Genomic DNA, 22,860 nt, shown 5'->3' with positions numbered 1-22,860 from the left:
GTCTATTTTAGCTTGAGATATTTGCCTTTTTCCCCGAGACGGTTTTTCTTCTTCTCTCAAATAAAAAGCAGTTTGTCAGTGGAAAACAAACAGGCAGACAGACCATCATTGACCAGGAAAGGCATTGAAAGATTTGCCACACAGTGAGTCCACTTTCTAAATCTGGCCTTGGCTTCTTTAATGGCTCAGTAGATAGTGTCCCATGTTGGAGCGATGACCTGGCTGGATGTGGATGGACCTTGAATGGGGAGAACACACCTGGGTTCAAATACTATTTGAAGTCTTTAAAATATTTGAGTTGTGCTTGATTGAGCTTGTAAGTGCAATGCCCACCCATCTGGCACTCCAGGCAGACTAAAGCAAACGCTCAAAGTATACAAAATGATTCCAAATAGTCTTTGAACCGCGCAGGTCTGGGGGAGAGCTTGGGCCTCTTTCCAGGAACATCTCTGTCTGTCTGTCTGTCTCTGACTAACGTAAACACTTCAGCTCCCTCCATATGACATCTGGCTTCTGTTTCTCCTCAATCAAGTCTCTGGTTTCTATTTTTAACTGTGGTGGGGGACTGGGGAGGGGGGGGGGGTTGATGGGGGAGTGGGGGGAGGGTTGGTGGGGGCGAGTAGGAGAGAGAGAGAGCACCTGCAGTTGATCTAGTGGTTTGTGACATCATGATAACATGGTCTCCCACTGTCTCTAATTAATGACAGGTAGATTTATCAACAATGGTCGTACTCAAGTCCCTCAGGTCTGAGGTGAAAACGGTTTCCTTCAACCTTGTTCATTTTATTTATCTTTGTTGTTAGCTGAATGTATTCATATACTTAGCTAATGTTTCCAAAACCGAAAGGCTTGAAACTTACTGCACATCCCACAAGAGACAAACCCTATCAACCCATGATGAGTAAGCAGGTGTGTAAATAAATACATACCCACTGTACACACAGTGCTCGGTACATCAAAGGAAATGTGTATCTCAGCCAGAAGAAGAAGAAGAGGCGCTGTGCGAAACAGACTTTAATGGTGCTTGGGATCATTTCCATTCACTTAGGACATCATCAAGCACACGGTGGCCATCTTCCTTTCCCTTCAAAGGGAAGTAGCCTTTGTTGAACTGAAGAAGCCTTTTCTCATGTCCACTGGAAGCTGTGCCATGGGAGCTATTTGCCTGTGACAAAACTAATTCACAGCATTCTCTATGTCTTTCTGTCTGTTTGTGTGTTCTCCAGGCAGTTAGAGCTGCACTCTCCGGACGCCAAGCATACTGTGGTGTTACGGTGTACAGACACAGCCTCGGCCCAGGCCTGGTTCGAGGTCATGCAGTCGGCGACCTCTAACCTCATCAACAAGGTCATCACAGAGGTCAAAGAGCACACAGGAAGAACAGGAATCGCAGGGAGCAGAGAGATCAGACACCTGGGCTGGCTGGCTGAGAAGGTGGGAGCTACTCCGTACTTTATTGAATGTTGGTGCAGGAAAACACCTCAAAGAAACGTGCTTCCCTTTAATCAGACGTATAATATGTATTCACACCCCACCTTCTGATAATAACTCATATGTGATTTTTGTGAGGTAGTTATACGATGGTGAGTGAAGCATTCTTGGAACCTCATATAGTATAGCTGATGCAGTAGTTTCCAACAGAAGAAGCCTGGCTGGGAGCTTTGTAGTGTTCCTTCTGTACAGTACAGCACCTATTGATCCCAGGTGACTGTTTCCTGCGTGACTCCAGGTTTTCCCCCCCTCCTCGTCCGCCTCTAAATCCTCTTTCATCACTCTCTTATTAGTCAGGGCCTGCCTGGCAGAGAGAGAGAGCGAGACGGCTAATACCGAGTAGACTATAGCCCTGTACTTTGGTCAGTCAGTCAATCAGTCAGTCTGCCAAGCCAAGCCAAGCCAAGCCAGAGGATGCTTTCCAGGCTTCTTAATGAGTTCCTCTTTTATTACTGCCTGCCTGCCCCATAGTGTGTCACAAATGGCACCCTAGTGCACTATATAGGGAATATGGTGCCATTTGGGATGCAGATCCTGGAGTCTGTGAATAATTATAAGGCCTAAAGCATTTCAGCGTGTGTGGAGTGGAGTGGTCTGCCTAGGCTTCGCCTGCCGTCCAAGTTCCTCTAAACAACGTCAATCTGACGCACTCAGGAGGCTGGAGTCTGAGTCTCTACTTAGCTGTGTGATGGTCAACAGACTACAGACTGGAGTCAGTCTCTACTTAGCTGTGTGATGGTCAACAGACTACAGACTGGAGTCAGTCTCTACTTAGCTGTGTGATGGTCAACAGACTACAGACTGGAGTCTGAGTCTCTACTTAGCTGTGTGATGGTCAACAGACTACAGACTGGAGTCAGTCTCTACTTAGCTGTGTGATGGTCAACAGACTACAGACTGGAGTCAGTCTCTACTTAGCTGTGTGATGGTCAACAGACTACAGACTGGAGTTTGAGTCTCTACTTAGCTGTGTGATGGTCAACAGACTACAAAGGAGTCAGTCTCTACTTAGCTGTGTGATGGTTAACAGACTACAGACTGGAGTCAGTCTCTACTTAGCTGTGCGATGGTCAACAGACTACAGACTGGAGTCAGTCTCTACTTAGCTGTGTGATGGTCAACAGACTACATAGCAGACCCTCTGGAGTTCAGCATGCTAATGTGATCAGATATCGGAGAGGAGGAGGAAAGGACAGGAGAGGAGAGGAGGGGAAGGGTAGAGGAGATGGAGAGGAGAGGTGGGGGAGGAGAGGACAGTAGAGGAAATGGAGAGGAGATGAGATGGAGAGGACAGTAGAGGAGAGGACAGGAGAGGAGAGGAGAGGGAGGGAGGGGAGTCAGAGGAGAGGAGGGGGAGAGGAGAGGAGGCAGAGAGAAGAGGGAGAGGAGGGGAACAGGAGAGGAGAGCACAGGAAAGGAGGGGGAGAGGAGAGGAGAGGAGAGGGAGGGGATCCTTGTTTTACAGCCTTGTTGAGGTTGCTCTGTGCAACTGTCCTGAGCCTGGCTTTAACCACAGACTTTATATTCACTCTCATACTATAACCAATTATACTGTGGCAGAGTTTTAAATTGAATGATTGTTACACACTAACTATGTGGTTGTGTAGGCTTTAGTTACAGCTACGTTTGTGAGCCTGTATATGGTGTTTTAATATGGTTACTTGGCAACATGTGTTGGTAATGTTATAGGATTGACCTATGGCCTCCAGAATCATATGTTCTCATAACTAGCTGAGGACTTCATAGTGGGACAAGAGGCTTATGGTTATGAGGATTGTGCTGTAACTTTCATAATGAGGATTGTGCTGTAACTTTCATAATGAGGATTGTGCTGTATCTTTCATAATGAGGATTGTGCTGTATCTTTCATAATGAGGATTGTGCTGTAACTTTCATAATGAGGATTGTGCTGTATCTTTCATAATGAGGATTGTGCTGTAACTTTCATAATGAGGATTGTGTTGTAACTTTCATAATGAGGATTGTGCTGTAACTAAACTTTCATTATGAGGATTGTTCTGTAACTTTAATATTAAGTATTGTTCTGTAGCAAAGCTTTCATAATGAGGATTGTGCTGTAACTTTCATTATGAGGATTGTGCTGTAACTTTCATAATGAGGATTGTGCTGTAACTAAGCTTTCATAATGAGGATTGTGCTGTAACTTTCATAATTAGGATTGTGCTGTAACTAAGCTTTCATAATGAGGATTGTGCTGTAACTTTCATTATGAGGATTGTGCTGTAACTTTCATAATGAGGATTGTGCTGTAATTTTCATAATGAGGATTGTGCTGTAACTTTCACAATGAGGATTGTTCTGTAACTTTCATAATGAGGATTGTGCTGTAACTTTCATAATGAGGATTGTGCTGTAACTTTCATAATGAGGATTGTTATGCTGTATAATGTTATGCAAGCCGGTGTTGTATTGGGTGTCTGAGAGTTGAGAGTTTATCTACAGGCCAAGATGAATAAACTGTATGAAGTGCCTTCCTGTGAAAAATAACCAAGATATTGTTACTAAGACTTAGTTACATAGAAAAATGCTGAAGACATTCAAGGTTGTGTCTTTGCTGTTTGTAGTAGTATGTGCTTATCACTCTTGCTAAATTGTATTTTCTAGTCCATAACATTCCCTCCATTGCACCAGTAACCCCCATGCAAATGACAACAGCAGCCTGTCACGCTGTGTGGTGTGTTTTCTCCCAGACAGAGAATATTCTAACACTGTGTGGTGTGTTTTCTCCCAGACAGAGAGTATTCTAACACTGTGTGGTGTGTTTTCTCCTAGACAGAGAATATTCTAACACAGTGTGGTGTGTTTTCTCACAGACAGAGAGTATTCTAACACTGTGTGGTGTGTTTTCTCACAGACAGAGAGTATTCTAACACAGTGGGGTGTGTTTTCTCACAGACAGAGAGTATTCTAACACTGTGTGGTGTGTTTTCTCACAGACAGAGAGTATTCTAACACAGTGTGGTGTGTTTTCTCCTAGACAGAGAATATTCTAACACTGTGTGGTGTGTTTTCTCCCAGACAGAGAGTATTCTAACACTGTGTGGTGTGTTTTCTCCCAGACAGAGAGTATTCTAACACAGTGTGGTGTGTTTTCTCCCAGACAGAGAGTATTCTAACACAGTGTGGTGTGTTTTCTCCCAGACAGAGAATATTCTAACACTGTGTGGTGTGTTTTCTCCCAGACAGAGAATATTCTAACACGGTGTGGTGTGTTTTCTCCCAGACAGAGAATATTCTAACACTGTGTGGTGTGTTTTCTCACAGACAGAGAGTATTCTAACACTATGTGGTGTGTTTTCTCCCAGACAGAGAATATTCTAACACTGTGTGGTGTGTTTTCTCACAGACAGAGAATATTCTAACACTGTGTGGTGTGTTTTCTCACAGACAGAGAATATTCTAACACTGTGTGGTGTGTTTTCTCCCAGACAGAGAGTATTCTAACACGGTGTGGTGTGTTTTCTCCCAGACAGAGAATATTCTAACACGGTGTGGTGTGTTTTCTCCTAGACAGAGAATATTCTAACACTGTGTGGTGTGTTTTCTCCCAGACAGAGAGTATTCTAACACAGTGTGGTGTGTTTTCTCCTAGACAGAGAGTATTCTAACACGGTGTGGTGTGTTTTCTCCCAGACAGAGAATGAGAAGCAGCAGTGGAAGCCAGTGCTGGTGATGGTGACAGAGAAAGACCTGCTCCTCTATCACAGCCTTCCACGCATGAAGGCATCCTGGCACAGCCCTGCACACACATACCCACTGTTAGCTACACGGTACGCTACACACACCCTCTCTCTACTAGCCACAAGACAAATAGCTGCTGCTATCCACACAGTAAGCAGAAGACACCGTCTTCCTGCTAGTCAAATAGCAAAACACATTTATCTTATCTTAGCCACATGGTTAGTAGCATCCACCCTGAACAACCCAACCATAACCACATGATAATCCTCCGCCACTCCAAACACGCCTACCCTCTATTGGCCAAGCAATAATCAGAACACATCTACCCTCTATTGGCCAAGCAATAATCAGAACACATCTACCCTCTATTGGCCAAGCAATAATCAGAACACACCTGCCCTCTATTGGCCAAGCAATAATCAGAACACGCCTATCCTCTATTGGCCAAGCAATGTTCAGAACACACCTGCCCTCTACTGGCCAAGCAATGTTCAGAACCCACATACCCTCTATTGGCCAAGCAATAATCAGAACACACCTACCCTCTATTGGCCAAGTAATAATCAGAACACATCTACCATCTATTGGCCAAGCAATAATCAGAACACGCCTACACTCTATTGGCCAAGCAATAATCAGAACACGCCTACACTCTATTGGCCAAGCAATAATCAGAACACGCCTATCCTCTATTGGCCAAGCAATGTTCAGAACACACCTGCCCTCTATTGGCCAAGCAATGTTCAGAACACACCTGCCCTCTATTGGCCAAGCAATGTTCAGAACCCACATACCCTCTATTGGCCAAGCAATAATCAGAACACGCCTACACTCTATTGGCCAAGCAATAATCAGAACACGCCTACCCTCTATTGGCCAAGCAATAATCAGAAGATATCTACCCTCTATTGGCCAAGCAATAATCAGAAGATATCTACCCTCTATTGGCCAAGCAATAATCAGAAGATATCTACCCTCTATTGGCCAAGCAATAATCAGAACACATCTACCCTCTATTGGCCAAGCAATAATCAGAAGACACCTACCCTCTATTGGCCAAGCAATAATCAGAATATATCTACCCTCTATTGGCCAAGTAATAATCAGAACACATCTACCATCTATTGGCCAAGCAATAATCAGAACACGCCTACACTCTATTGGCCAAGCAATAATCAGAACACACCTACCCTCTATTGGCCAAGCACTAATCAGAACACGCCTACCCTCTATTGGCCAAGCAATAATCAGAACACGCCTACCCTCTATTGGCCAAGCACTAATCAGAACACGCCTACCCTCTATTGGCCAAGCAATAATCAGAACACGCCTACCCTCTATTGGCCAAGCAATAATCAGAACACATCTACCCTCTATTGGCCAAGCAATAATCAGAACACATCTACCCTCTATTGGCCTCATGGTGCAGAAAACACGTGAAAGATGAGGTGGCGCTGGAGGACACGTCCACAACATGTTTCCATTACTGAACACAGCCAAGAACTCTGTTACTCTTTATCATGTTATCAATTATTACACCTTTATGTCCTTGGTGTGAAGGGTTATATAGTTACAGCACTGACTAGCTAGTCTCTCTCAACAGCAGGCACTTATAACAGAATGTGTGTCTGTCTGTAGGCTGGTGCACTCTGGTCCCGACCGAGGCTCTCCCCAGCCGGGGGTGGAGCTGTCCTTCGCCACACGTACAGGAACCAGACTGGGCATCGAGGCCCACCTGTTCAGAGCTGAGACCTGTCAGGACCTTTCACTGTGGACCAGGCACATCGTTACAGGCTGTCACTCTTCTGCCCAGATGATCAAAGAAGTCACTACCAGTGAGTACCACTACACCGACCCTGCTATAAGACTGTGTGAGCCCACTGAGCTAAAGCCTTGATTAACCAAGTCACTACCAGTGAGTACCACTACACCGACCCTGCTATAAGACTGTGTGAGCCCGCTGAGCTAAAGCCTTGATTAACCAAGTCACTACCAGTGAGTACCACTACACCGACCCTGCTATAAGACTGTGTGAGCCCACTGAGCTAAAGCCTTGATTAACCAAGTCACTACCAGTGAGTACCACTACACCGACCCTGCTATAAGACTGTGTGAGCCCACTGAGCTAAAGCCTTGATTAACCAAGTCACTACCAGTGAGTACCACTACACCGACCCTGCTATAAGACTGTGTGAGCCCACTGAGCTAAAGCCTTGATTAACCAAGTCACTACCAGTGAGTACCACTACACCGACCCTGCTATAAGACTGTGTGAGCCCACTGAGCTAAAGCCTTGATTAACCAAGTCACTACCAGTGAGTACCACTACACCGACCCTGCTATAAGACTGTGTGAGCCCGCTGAGCTAAAGCCTTGATTAACCAAGTCACTACCAGTGAGTACCACTACACCGACCCTGCTATAAGACTGTGTGAGCCCGCTGAGCTAAAGCCTTGATTAACCAAGTCACTACCAGTGAGTACCACTACACCGACCCTGCTATAAGACTGTGTGAGCCCGCTGAGCTAAAGCCTTGATTAACCAAGTCACTACCAGTGAGTACCACTACACCGACCCTGCTATAAGACTGTGTGAGCCCGCTGAGCTAAAGCCTTGATTAACCAAGTCACTACCAGTGAGTACCACTACACCGACCCTGCTATAAGACTGTGTGAGCCCGCTGAGCTAAAGCCTTGATTAACCAAGTCACTACCAGTGAGTACCACTACACCGACCCTGCTATAAGACTGTGTGAGCCCGCTGAGCTAAAGCCTTGATTAACCAAGTCACTACCAGTGAGTACCACTACACCGACCCTGCTATAAGACTGTGTGAGCCCGCTGAGCTAAAGCCTTGATTAACCAAGTCACTACCAGTGAGTACCACTACACCGACCCTGCTATAAGACTGTGTGAGCCCGCTGAGCTAAAGCCTTGATTAACCAAGTCACTACCAGTGAGTACCACTACACCGACCCTGCTATAAGACTGTGTGAGCCCGCTGAGCTAAAGCCTTGATTAACCAAGTCACTACCAGTGAGTACCACTACACCGACCCTGCTATAAGACTGTGTGAGCCCGCTGAGCTAAAGCCTTGATTAACCAAGTCACTACCAGTGAGTACCACTACACCGACCCTGCTATAAGACTGTGTGAGCCCGCTGAGCTAAAGCCTTGATTAACCAAGTCACTACCAGTGAGTACCACTACACCGACCCTGCTATAAGACTGTGTGAGCCCGCTGAGCTAAAGCCTTGATTAACCAAGTCACTACCAGTGAGTACCACTACACCGACCCTGCTATAAGACTGTGTGAGCCCACTGAGCTAAAGCCTTGATTAACCAAGTCACTACCAGTGAGTACCACTACACCGACCCTGCTAGAAGACTGTGTGAGCCCGCTGAGCTAAAGCCTTGATTAACCAAGTCACTACCAGTGAGTACCACTACACCGACCCTGCTATAAGACTGTGTGAGCCCGCTGAGCTAAAGCCTTGATTAACCAAGTCACTACCAGTGAGTACCACTACACCGACCCTGCTATAAGACTGTGTGAGCCCGCTGAGCTAAAGCCTTGATTAACCAAGTCACTACCAGTGAGTACCACTACACCGACCCTGCTATAAGACTGTGTGAGCCCGCTGAGCTAAAGCCTTGATTAACCAAGTCACTACCAGTGAGTACCACTACACCGACCCTGCTATAAGACTGTGTGAGCCCGCTGAGCTAAAGCCTTGATTAACCAAGTCACTACCAGTGAGTACCACTACACCGACCCTGCTATAAGACTGTGTGAGCCCGCTGAGCTAAAGCCTTGATTAACCAAGTCACTACCAGTGAGTACCACTACACCGACCCTGCTATAAGACTGTGTGAGCCCGCTGAGCTAAAGCCTTGATTAACCAAGTCACTACCAGTGAGTACCACTACTGATCCAGTGACTGAGGGAACTATGTCAAACATGTTGTTACTGATCCAGTGACTGAGGGAACTATGTCAAACATGTTGTTACTGATCCAGTGACTGAGGGAACTATGTCATACATGTTGTTACTGATCCAGTGACTGAGGGAACTATGTCACAACATGTTGTTACTGATCCAGTGACTGAGGGAACTATGTCACAACATGTTGTTACTGATCCAGTGACTGAGGGAACTATGTCACAACATGTTGTTACTGATCCAGTGACTGAGGGAACTATGTCATACATGTTACTGATCCAGTGACTGAGGGAACTATGTCATACATGTTGTTACTGATCCAGTGTCTGAGGGAACTATGTCATACATGTTGTTACTGATCCAGTGTCTGAGGGAACTATGTCATACATGTTGTTACTGATCCAGTGTCTGAGGGAACTATGTCATACATGTTGTTACTGATCCAGTGTCTGAGGGAACTATGTCAAACATGTTGTTACTGATCCAGTGTCTGAGGGAACTATGTCACAACATGTTGTTACTGATCCAGTGTCTGAGGGAACTATGTCATACATGTTGTTACTGATCCAGTGTCTGAGGGAACTATGTCATACATGTTGTTACTGATCCAGTGTCTGAGGGAACTATGTCATACATGTTGTTACTGATCCAGTGTCTGAGGGAACTATGTCATACATGTTGTTACTGATCCAGTGTCTGAGGGAACTATGTCATACATGTTGTTACTGATCCAGTGACTGAGGGAACTATGTCATACATGTTGTTACATATCCAGTGTCTGAGGGAACTATGTCATACATGTTGTTACTGATCCAGTGACTGAGGGAACTATGTCAAACATGTTACTGATCCAGTGTCTGAGGGAACTATGTCATACATGTTGTTACTGATCCAGTGTCTGAGGGAACTATGTCATACATGTTGTTACTGATCCAGTGACTGAGGGAACTATGTCATACATGTTGTTACTGATCCAGTGTCTGAGGGAACTATGTCATACATGTTGTTACTGATCCAGTGACTGAGGGAACTATGTCATACATGTTGTTACTGATCCAGTGACTGAGGGAACTATGTCATACATGTTGTTACTGATCCAGTGACTGAGGGAACTATGTCATACATGTTGTTACTGATCCAGTGACTGAGGGAACTATGTCATACATGTTGTTACTGATCCAGTGACTGAGGGAACTATGTCATACATGTTGTTACTGATCCAGTGACTGAGGGAACTATGTCAAACATGTTGTTACTGATCCAGTGTCCGAGGGAACTATGTCATACATGTTGTTACTGATCCAGTGACTGAGGGAACTATGTCATACATGTTGTTACTGATCCAGTGACTGAGGGAACTATGTCATACATGTTGTTACTGATCCAGTGACTGAGGGAACTATGTCATACATGTTGTTACTGATCCAGTGTCTGAGGGAACTATGTCATACATGTTACTGATCCAGTGTCTGAGGGAACTATGTCATACATGTTACTGATCCAGTGACTGAGGGAACTATGTCATACATGTTGTTACTGATCCAGTGTCTGAGGGAACTATGTCATACATGTTGTTACTGATCCAGTGTCTGAGGGAACTATGTCATACATGTTGTTACTGATCCAGTGTCTGAGGGAACTATGTCATACATGTTGTTACTGATCCAGTGACTGAGGGAACTATGTCATACATGTTGTTACTGATCCAGTGACTGAGGGAACTATGTCATACATGTTGTTACTGATCCAGTGACTGAGGGAACTATGTCATACATGTTGTTACTGATCCAGTGACTGAGGGAACTATGTCATACATGTTGTTACTGATCCAGTGTCTGAGGGAACTATGTCAAACATGTTGTTACTGATCCAGTGTCTGAGGGAACTATGTCATACATGTTGTTACTGATCCAGTGTCTGAGGGAACTATGTCATACATGTTGTTACTGATCCAGTGACTCAGGGAACCACGTCAAATATGTTGTTTTCACTAAGAGCTCTTTAGGAATGGATAATATATCACTTCACTTATTGTGACATGGCATCATTCTTACATTGTTACCCCGGGAAGAACTATTGGATATAAGCAACGTCAACGTCAACCAACATTATGACCAGGAATACAACTTTCCCGAAGCGGATCCTCTGTTCGGACCACCAACCAGGATAATGGATCTAATTCCAGTAGTCGACCCAAAACAACGGTGACGCGGAAGGGGCAGACGAAGCAGCCACCTGGTCAGGTTCTGTAGACGTGCACTTCGCCCACCGCTCCCGAGTATACTACTAGCCAATGTCCAGTCTCTTGACAACAAGGTAGACGAAATTCGAGCAACGGTTGCCTTCCACAGAGACATCAGAGATTGTAACATTCTCTGTTTCACGGAAACATGGCTCTCTCGGGATATGTTTTCGGAATCAGTTCCGCGACCGGGCTTCTCCATGCATCGCGCCGACAGAGATAAACACCTCTCTGGGAAGAGGAAGGGCGGGGGTGAATGCTTTATGATTAACAACTCATGGTGTAATCATAACAACATACAGGAACTCAAGTCCTTCTGTTCACCCGACAAAGAATTCCTTACAATCAAATGTTACCTACCAAGAGAATTCTCGTCAGTTATAGTCACAGCTGTGTACATTCCCCCTCAAGCAGACACCAAGATGGCCATCAAGGAACTTCACTGGACTATATGCAAACTGGAAACCATACATCCTGAGGCTGCATTTATTGTAGCTGGAGATTTTAACAAAGCAAATTTGAGAACAAGGCAACCTAAATTCTACCAGCATATTGATTATGCTACGCGCATGGGCAATACACTCGACCACTGCTACTCTAACTTCCGTGATGCATACAAATCCCTCCCCCGCCCTCCCTTCAGCAAATCCGACCACGACGCCATCTTGCTTCTACCGTCTTATAGGCTGAAACTCAAACAGGATGTACCAGTAACGAGAACCATTCAATGCTGGTCTGACCAATCAGAAGCCACGCTTCAAGATTGATTTGATCACGCAGACTGGAATATGTTTCGGTCGGCCTCAGAGAACAACATCGACCTATATGCTGATTCTGTGTGTTTATAAAGAAGTGCATTGGAGATGTTGTACCCGCTGTGACTATTAAAACCTACCCTAACCAGAAACCGTGAATGGATGGCGGCATTCGTGCAAAACTGAAAGTGCGATCCACCACATTTAACCATGGAAAGAGGTCTGGGAATATGACTGAATATAAACAGTGTAGTTATTCCCTCTGCAAGGCAATCAAACAAGCGAAATGACAGTACAGGGACGAGGTGGAGTCGCAGTTCAACGGCTCAGACACGAGACGTATGTGGCAGGGTCTACAGGAAATCATGGACTACAAAAAGAAAACCAGCCACGTCACGGACACCGACGTCACGCTTCCAGACAAACTAAACACCTTCTTTGCTTTGAGGATAATACAGTGCCACTGTCGCGGCCCGCTACCAAGGACTGTGTCCCCCCCCCCCCCATCTTCGTGGCTGACGTGAGTAAAACATTTAAACGTGTTAACCCTCGCAAGGCTGCTGGCCTAGACGGCATCCCTAGTCGCGTCCTCAGAACATGCGCAGACCAGCTGGCTGGTGTGTTTACGGACATATTCAATCGCTCCCTATCCTAGTCTGTTGTCCCCACATGCTTCAAGATGGCTACCATTGTTCCTGTACCCAAGAGGTAAAAGATAACTGAACTAAATGACTATCGCCCCGTAGCACTCACTTCTGTCATCATAAAGTGCTTTGAGAGACTAGTCAAGGATCATATCACCTCCACCTTACCGGCCACCCTAGACCTACTTCAGTTTGCATACCGCCCCAACAGGTCCACTAACGACGCAATCGCCATCCCACTGCACACTGCCCTATCCCATCTGGACAAGAGGAATACCTACGTAAGAATGCTGTTCATTGACTACAGCTCAGCATTCAACACCGTAGTACCCTCCAAGCTCATCATCAAACTAGAGGCCCAGGGTCTCAACCTCGCCGTGTGCAATTGGATCCTGGACTTTCTGACGGGCCGCCCCCAGGTGGTGAAGGTAGGAAACAACATCTCCACTTCTCTGACCCTCAACATTGGGGACTCACAAGGGTGCGTGCTCAGCCCCCTCCGGGTACTCCTTGTTCACCCACGACTGCGTGGCCATGCACACCTCCAACTCAATCATCAAGTTTGCAAACGACACAACATTAGTGAGCTTGATTACCAACAACGGCGAGACAGCCTGAGGGCACTCAGAGTGTGGTGTCAGGAAACAAAACTCTCACTCAACGTCAACAAAACAAAGGAGATGATGGTGGACTTGAGGAAACAGCAGAGGGAGCAGCCCCCCATCCACATCGACGAGACCCCAGTGGAGAAGGTGGGACACATCACAGACAAACTGAAATGGTCCACCCACACAGACAGTGTAGTGAAGAAGGCGCAACAGCCCCTCTTCAACCTCAGGAGGCTGAAGAAATTTGGCTTATCACCCAAAACCCTGACAAACTTTTACAGATGCACAATCGAGAGCATCCTGTCGGGCTGTATTACTGGTACGGCAACTGCACTGCCCTCAACCGCAAGGCTCTCCAGTGGGTGGTGCAGTCTACACAACGCATCACCGGGGGCAAACTACCTGCCCTCCAGGACACCTACAGCACCCAATGTCACAGGAAGGCCAAAAAGATCATCAAGGACATCAACCACCCGAGCCACTGCCTGTTCACCCCGCTACCATCCAGAAGGCGAGGTCAGTACAGGTGCATCAAAGCTGGGACCGACTGAAAAACAGCTTCTATCTCGAGGCCATCAGACTGCTAAACAGCAATCACTAACTCAGAGAGGCTGCTGCCTACATTGAGACCCAATCACTGGCCACTTTAATAAATGGATTACTAGTCACTTCATACAATGGCACTCTAAATAATGGCACTTTAATAATGTCTACGTATCTTACATTACTCATATCACATGTATATACTGTATTTTATACCATCTATTGCACCTTGCCTATGCCGCTCGGCCATCCATATACTTACATGTACATATTCTCATTCACCCCTTTAGATTTGTGTGTATTAGGTAGTTGTTGGGGAATTGTTAGATTACTTGTTAGATATTACTGCACTGTCGGGAATTAGATGCACAAGCATTTCGCTACACTCACATTAACATCTGCTAACCATGTGTATGTGACAAATAAAATTGGATTTTAAACTAATGCAACATGTCTGGACAGGTTTAGGAATAGGAAACTAATACAATATGTCTGGACAGTGTCTGTGAATCTGTGAACGAGGCATGCTATGGACCTCTATTGACCTCTATGGTCCTCTATTGACCTCTATGGTCTTCTATGGACCTCTATGGTCCTCTATGGACCTCTGGAGCGTGTGGTTGACTGTCTTTGTAGACTGTGTGTAGATTTGTAGATTTGGCAAAATCTTTTTCATCTTTTATTTACAGTGAAAACGTTGTTAATATTAGTATTAGAATATTTGGTCCTAAGAATAGCTGAGCTCTACGTCGGGGTCTGGGCCTAGTGCCATATTGGGGGGTTTTAGAGGAAAAGGCCTCTTTTGGCTGAGGAGCTACGTTTCCATTGATTCCAGTGATGATTATTACGGAGACTGCGTCTCAAACGGCACCCTATTCCCGAACGCAGTGGTGCCATTTAGGACGCATATTGAGGAATTTGGCTTTTCGCGTTTGAGGCCAACTTGACCGTTATTCAACTGGCTCAAAATAAAGCGATGGTCAGAATCAGATATTGTCCAGGGGCTGTTTTATTATTTAAAATGTATTAACGATTTATTATGTATTATTTAGTCTCTTATTTATTGTTAAGGGCATGTATTTATCCACTGGCATATTCCTGTTGTGATCAGTGGTCTGTAATACAGAGGTATTGTTAATAGACTGATTATAGTGGTTCATGATGTCATCACAGTTATCACAGTTGTGTTTGCTTGATAGACTGTTGACTATAGGGGTTTATGATGTCATCACAGTTGTGTTTGCTTGGTAGACTGTTGACTATAGGGGTTTATGATCTCATCACAGTTGTGTTTGCTTGGTAGACTGTTGACTATAGGGGTTTATGATGTCATCACAGTTGTGTTTGCTTGGTAGACTGTTGACTATAGGGGTTTATGATGTCATCACAGTTGTGTTTGCTTGGTAGACTGTTGACTATAGGGGTTTATGATGTCATCACAGTTGTGTTTGCTTGGTAGACTGTTGACTATAGGGGTTTATGATGTCCTCACAGTTGTGTTTGCTTGATAGACTTGACTACAGTTGTGTTTGCTTGGTAGACTGTTGACTATAGGGGTTTATGATGTCCTCACAGTTGTGTTTGCTTGATAGACTTGACTACAGTTGTGTTTGCTTGGTAGACTGTTGACTATAGGGGTTTATGATGTCATCACAGTTGTGTTTGCTTGGTAGACTGTTGACTATAGGGGTTTATGATGTCATCACAGTTGTGTTTGCTTGGTAGACTGTTGACTATAGGGGTTTATGATCTCATCACAGTTGTGTTTGCTTGGTAGACTGTTGACTATAGGGGTTTATGATGTCATCACAGTTGTGTTTGCTTGGTAGACTGTTGACTATAGGGGTTTATGATGTCATCACAGTTGTGTTTGCTTAATATTGTAACTTAAGCACCTAAAGCACACAAGCAGGAGAAGGGCTCTCTATCAAGGAGTGAATAGCACACTGTATGTCACGTGTGGGAAAGAAATCTAACATAGACATGGGCTTGGGGATAAACTACTCCTAGACCCTACAGGGTTAGGGCTTGGGGATAAACTACTCCTAGACCCTACAGTGATTAGAGCTTGGGGATAAACTACTCCTAGACCCTACAGGGTTAGAGCTTGGGGATAAACTACTCCTAGACCCTACAGGATTAGATCTTGGGGATAAACTACTCCTAGACCCTACAGGATTAGATCTTAGGGATAAACTACTCCTAGACCCTACAGGGTTAGATCTTGGGGATAAACTACTCCCAGACCCTACAGGATTAGAGCTTGGGGATAAACTACTCCTAGACCCTACAGGGTTAGAGCTTGGGGATAAACTACTCCTAGACCCTACAGGGTTAGGGCTTGGGGATAAACTACTCCTAGACCCTACAGGGTTAGAGTTTGGGGATAAACTACTTCCAGACCCTACAGGGCTAGAAAGCACTCAAAAGTTCCTCTGTCCGTAAATGACCTTTTAAGGATTCTGGTAGTTATAGTAACCAAACTGGATCCACCTTGCTTTCCTTGGGGAGGTTTCTGTGGTTTGCCACTCTGAATGGAGGGTCTTTGTGTCTGACTGAAAGCATCTTTGTGTGTGTGTTTCCCTGTTGGTGGGAGTCACACAGGTCAAGCATTTCAGGTAGGGAGTAGTATTTCCTTATTGTGGATTAAAAAAAACACAAACACCTGAGAGAGTTGGGTACATGTTAGTTTGACCTCTGACCTTTCCATACAACCTTTTCCCACAGGTAATTCTAAGTCAGTATTAAGAGAATGTTGTTGTGACAGCAATATGAAGACGATATGATACGGACGATGCCTTTAACACAACAATACCTTTCGGACTGCCCTCTAAAGAAGATAAGTCCTTTGTGAAACTGTCTTTCCAGGCAACAGTGTGTGTTTATCAGTAAAGTGTTCCATCTTAGCTTGAGTCTTTACAAAAGGCTGTTACCTCTTGACAGAGAGTCACACAAGCCTTGATTTGCAGAGCTTTACTGGAACACATGTAAAGTCCTTTCAGAAGTAGCTTGTTGACACGGATACAATAGAGCTGGTACGTCCTGCTCTACGCCCTGCTCACAGGAGATCATGTGTGACGAGCATGGAGCAATGGCAAGGGCTGGGATTGACAGCATGGGAATCGATATATCTGACACACAGATCAATGTATTGTATACGGGACAGACAAGGAATCAGACTTTCAAAGAGTACAACATTATATATTAAAAAACATCTATAGGCAAGGCAGTTACATAAATGGTAGTTTCTTCTCAAGAGCTGGAGAATAATTTAAAAGGGATTAATTAGAAAAACAACAAAGGTGAAATACAGCCGTTGTCTGTTTTTTGTCTAAGTACGATTACAAGCCAAATCACTTATCTGGATTTAAAATGGCTGACATCTGGTCCAGAACTCATTTCCCACCCACTAGCACCAAGCAGCAGTAGTCCTAATATACAGCCAGGACAGGGCCTTGTTTTCACCCAGCTGTTGTCCTGTTACAGGCTGGATGTACAAGGTTCAGGAATGACGTAGCAGTACATAGCTTGTTGTGGACTAGTAGCAACACTCCCAGCACAAGCACACACTGTATATTGCAAGCCCGGAGACAGGGGTTCGAATCCTGCGTCCTCCCTCCTACTGTTCCTACATGTTCTCTAGCTCCCCCTTTGATTTGGGATGTGTATACAGTTAAAAAAAATACTGAAAGGTTAGTGGAACTTTATTCACCCACCAGTATATTGTCTTGTTTCAGGCTGTGTGTACAAGGGCCAGGCTGTTACCCATTCTATTGTTCTGTTCCAGGCTGTATGTACAAGGGCCAGGCTGTTACCCATTCTATTGTTCTGTTCCAGGCTGTATGTACAAGGGCCAGGCTGTTACCCATTCTATTGTTCTGTTCCAGGCTGTATGTACAAGGGCCAGGCTGTTACCCATTCTATTGTTCTGTTCCAGGCTGTATGTACAAGGGCCAGGCTGTTACCCATTCTATTGTTCTGTTCCAGGCTGTATGTACAAGGGCCAGGAGTGCAGGCTGGTGATCCACTACGAGCAGGGCTTCTCTGTCCTGGCTGAGCAGAAGGGGGAGGACCAGGTGGACCAGGGGAACCAGAACCAGGCCAAACCTCTCCTCTGCTACCCCTTCGAACGCCTCAAGATGTCCTCCGACGACGGGGTCAGGAGGCTCTTCCTGGAGTTCACTGGAAAAGAGGGTGAAATTGTAAGTGTGTTTCTTTTAAACAAGAAGCAAGGCATCCTTCTCTTGATACTCCACACTACAGTAGATCCACCATGCGACCTTTCCCCTACATTAACCTGGTTATCATTCACCTATCAGGACCATTGTTTCTACTAGGGACAGGACCACTCATAACAACCATCTCTGTTAGTTGATGATGGAGGATTAAAAAAAACAGTTGACTCATATTTCATTGCAGTTTCTCTTCTGCTCTACTTAGCCACGGTTAAATGAACACAAACAAGTAAAGATGGAAAAGTTTCCACAGAATCCCCTATACGTTAAACAGGAAATGAGTCATACATGGGCATACTGAAACACTGTCCTGCAAGTCCCTCTGCTGTTTATGAAAATAACTCTGTTTAGATGTGTTCTGCTCTCAGAACACCACAACTGTAATAGAATAAAACTAATGGAACTCACCATTAGAACTCATGGAACTGTAATAGAATAAAACTAATGGAACTCACCATTAGAACTCATGGAACTGTAATAGAATAAAACTAATGGAACTCACCATTAGAACTCATGGAACTGTAATAGAATAGAACTAATGGAACTGTAATAGAATAGAACTAATGGAACTCACCATTAGAACTCATGGAACCGTAATAGAATAGAACTAATGGAACTCACCATTAGAACTCATGGAACCGTAATAGAATAGAACTGATGGAACTCACCATTAGAACTCATGGAACTGTAATAGAATAGAACTGATGGAACTCACCATTAGAACCCATGGAACTGTAATAGAATATAACTAATGGAACTCACCATTAGAACTCATGGAACTGTAATAGAATAGAACTGATGGAACTCAACATTAGAACTCATGGAACTGTAATAGAATAGAACTGATGGAACTCACCATTAGAACTCATGGAACTGTAATAGAATAGAACTGATGGAACTCAACATTAGAACTCATGGAACTGTAATAGAATAGAACTGATGGAACTCACCATTAGAACTCATGGAACCGTAATAGAATATAACTAATGGAACTCACCATTAGAACTCATGGAACTGTAATAGAATAGAACTAATGGAACTCACCATTAGAACTCATGGAACTGTAATAGAATAGAACTAATGGAACTCACCATTAGAACTCATGGAACTATAATAGAATAGAACTAATGGAACTCACCATTAGAACGCATGGAACTGTAATAGAATAGAACTGATGGAACTCACCATTAGAACTCATGGAACTGTTATAGAATAGAACTCATGGAACTGTAATAGAATAAAACTAATGGAACTCACCATTAGAACTCATGGAACCGTAATAGAATAGAACTAATGGAACTCACCATTAGAACTCATGGAACTATAATAGAATAGAACTAATGGAACTCACCATTAGAACGCATGGAACTGTAATAGAATAGAACTGATGGAACTCACCATTAGAACTCATGGAACTGTTATAGAATAGAACTCATGGAACTTAATGGAACTCACCATTAGAACTCATGGAACTATAATAGAATAAAACTAATGGAACTCACCATTAGAACTCATGGAACTGTAATAGAATAGAACTAATGGAACTGTAATAGAATAGAACTAATGGAACTCACCATTAGAACTCATGGAACCGTAATAGAATAGAACTAATGGAACTCACCATTAGAACTCATGGAACTGTAATAGAATAGAACTGATGGAACTCACCATTAGAACTCATGGAACTGTAATAGAATAGAACTAATGGAACTCACCATTAGAACTCATGGAACTGTAATAGAATAGAACTGATGGAACTCACCATTAGAACTCATGGAACCGTAATAGAATAGAACTAATGGAACTCACCATTAGAACTCATGGAACTGTAATAGAATATAACTAATGGAACTGTAATAGAATAGAACTAATGGAACTCACCATTAGAACTCATGGAACTGTAATAGAATATAACTAATGGAACTGTAATAGAATATAACTAATGGAACTCACCATTAGAACTCATGGAACTGTAATAGAATAGAACTAATGGAACTCACCATTAGAACTCATGGAACTGTAATAGAATAGAACTGATGGAACTCACCATTAGAACTCATGGAACCGTAATAGAATAGAACTAATGGAACTCACCATTAGAACTCATGGAACTGTAATAGAATATAACTAATGGAACTGTAATAGAATAGAACTGATGGAACTCACCATTAGAACTCATGGAACCGTAATAGAATAGAACTAATGGAACTCACCATTAGAACTCATGGAACTGTAATAGAATATAACTAATGGAACTGTAATAGAATAGAACTAATGGAACTCACCATTAGAACTCATGGAACTGTAATAGAATAGAACTAATGGAACTCACCATTAGAACTCATGGAACTGTAATAGAATATAACTAATGGAACTGTAATAGAATAGAACTAATGGAACTCACCATTAGAACTCATGGAACTGTAATAGAATAGAACTGATGGAACTGTAATAGAATTGAACTGATGGAACTCACCATTAGAACCCATGGAACTGTAATAGAATAGAACTAATGGAACTCACCATTAGAACTCATGGAACTGTAATAGAATAGAACTGATGGAACTCACCATTAGAACTCATGGAACTGTAATAGAATAGAACTGATGGAACTCACCATTAGAACTCATGGAACTGTAATAGAATAGAACTGATGGAACTCACCATTAGAACTCATGGAACCGTAATAGAATAGAACTAATGGAACTCACCATTAGAACTCATGGAACCGTAATAGAATAGAACTAATGGAACTCACCATTAGAACTCATGGAACTGGAATAGAATAAAACTAATGGAACTCACCATTAGAACTCATGGAACTGTAATAGAATAGAACTAATGGAACTCACCATTAGAACTCATGGAACCGTAATAGAATAGAACTGATGGAACTCACCATTAGAACTCATGGAACCGTAATAGAATAGAACTAATGGAACTCACCATTAGAACTCATGGAACTGTAATAGAATAGAACTAATGGAACTCACCATTAGAACTCATGGAACTGTAATAGAATAGAACTCATGGAACTCACCATTAGAACTCATGGAACTGTAATAGAATAGAACTCATGGAACTGTAATGTAACATCTAACATTCTCTCCTGTTCTATGTTCAGCAGCTGGACCTCCACTCGTGCCCAAAGCCTATCGTCTTCATCCTCCACTCATTCCTCTCGGCAAAGATCGCCAGACTCGGCCTGGTAGCATAAAGGTTATGTTTACCACCGACGGACCACAAGGACTGAACTGTTCCAGACTGCTAGAGTGGAGTGTCCCCGAGTTCCACAGTGGAGTGTACAGAACAGAGGAGGACATGGCTTATAACTGAACTACGAGAACAAGGACTGTGATGTGCAGTGAACTAGACACAGGATATACCCTGATTTCAAAGTCCACACAAACAGCTCAAAATGAATGGATCATGTTTCAAAAACTTGAATGAGTTGATTTGTATATTTATAGAAACACATGCATTACCGATGACATCATAGTGAGAGCGTAAAAGATCAGTTACAGCAGAAGAAATTGTTTTGTTCAAATCGTTAAGCTGTACAAGAACAATAATCTATTGTTTTGGTACTAAAAACATACTGGAAGTATTATCTATCTAGCATCCATCCATCCTACGCTAATTGTTTATTCGGCTATCTCTGTCTGCAAATAATTCAGCGATTACTGTTATATTAAAAAGTTACGGTGAAAAAGCTTGTAAAGGCTGCTTGAAAATTTGAATTGTCTTACGCCTTTGGCAGCTATTATAATTCAAGGCTTAGTTTTATTTGAACTCTGTTAATGATGCACATAAATGACATATTTCTGGATTGTCTTTGTATTTCTTGTGGTCTAACTGGTGTTCACTGTATTTTCTCAACAAGAACCAATCAAACCAACATGCCACAAAACACGCCCTCTGAAATGTGTTCACGTCTCTGTCCAAACAATGGCTTCACTTGTGGAGGAATGGGGAGCATCGAATGAATGGAATATGACAATTACAATGTCAAAACACTTCAACACACTGCACCTTGGGATGGCCCATTCCATACAATAGAGTAGAATAGACTAAAATAGAATAGAGTAGAATATACTATAATAGAATAGAGTAGAATATACTATAATAGAATAGAGTAGAATATACTATAATAGAATAGAGTAGAATATAAGACTATAATATAATAGAGTAGAATATAAGACTATAATATAATAGAGTAGAATATACTAAAATAGAATAGAGTAGAATATAAGACTATAATATAATAGAGTAGAATATACTATAATAGAATAGAGTAGAATATACTATAATAGAATAGAGTAGAATATACTATAATAGAATAGAGTAGAATATACTATAATAGAATAGAGTAGAATATAAGACTATAATATAATAGAGTAGAATATAAGACTATAATATAATAGAGTAGAATATACTAAAATAGAATAGAGTAGAATATAAGACTATAATATAATAGAGTAAAATATACTAAAATAGAGTAGACTATAATAGAATAGAGTAGAATAGACTAAAATAGAGTAGACTATAATAGAATAGAGTAGAATATACTAAAATAGAATAGAGTAGAATATACTATAATAGAATAGAGTAGAATATACTATAATAGAATAGAGTAGAATATACTATAATAGAATAGAGTAGAATATAAGACTATAATATAAGAGTAGAATATAATAG

General features: G+C 42.9%; 1 protein-coding gene across 3 annotated transcripts in view; it reads left to right on the top strand.

Annotated features, from left to right (window-relative positions):
* sntb1 (syntrophin, basic 1) overlaps positions 1-21,991 on the top strand; it is a 75,337-nt gene extending 53,346 nt beyond the window's left edge. The window contains exons 3-7 of one of the 3 annotated variants that reach the window (XR_011674518.1): positions 1,227-1,434; positions 5,146-5,282; positions 6,832-7,028; positions 17,715-18,129; positions 21,290-21,991. Coding sequence is in view for 2 of the 3 variants with exons in the window: in XM_071395791.1 (XP_071251892.1) it covers positions 1,227-1,434; positions 5,146-5,282; positions 6,832-7,028; positions 17,915-18,129; positions 21,287-21,379 (850 nt within the window). In the remaining variant the exon portion in view is untranslated. Of the gene's footprint in view, positions 1-1,226; positions 1,435-5,145; positions 5,283-6,831; positions 7,029-17,714; positions 18,130-21,286 lie in introns of all 3 variants that reach the window. The other 2 variants (XM_071395792.1, XM_071395791.1) reach the window with 2 other exon arrangements.
* The last annotated feature ends 869 nt before the right edge of the window (positions 21,992-22,860 follow it).

Source organism: Salvelinus alpinus, chromosome 4, assembly GCF_045679555.1.
Source record: "Salvelinus alpinus chromosome 4, SLU_Salpinus.1, whole genome shotgun sequence".
NCBI lineage: Eukaryota > Metazoa > Chordata > Actinopteri > Salmoniformes > Salmonidae > Salvelinus > Salvelinus alpinus.
This window is presented reverse-complemented; position numbering and strand designations above follow the sequence as displayed.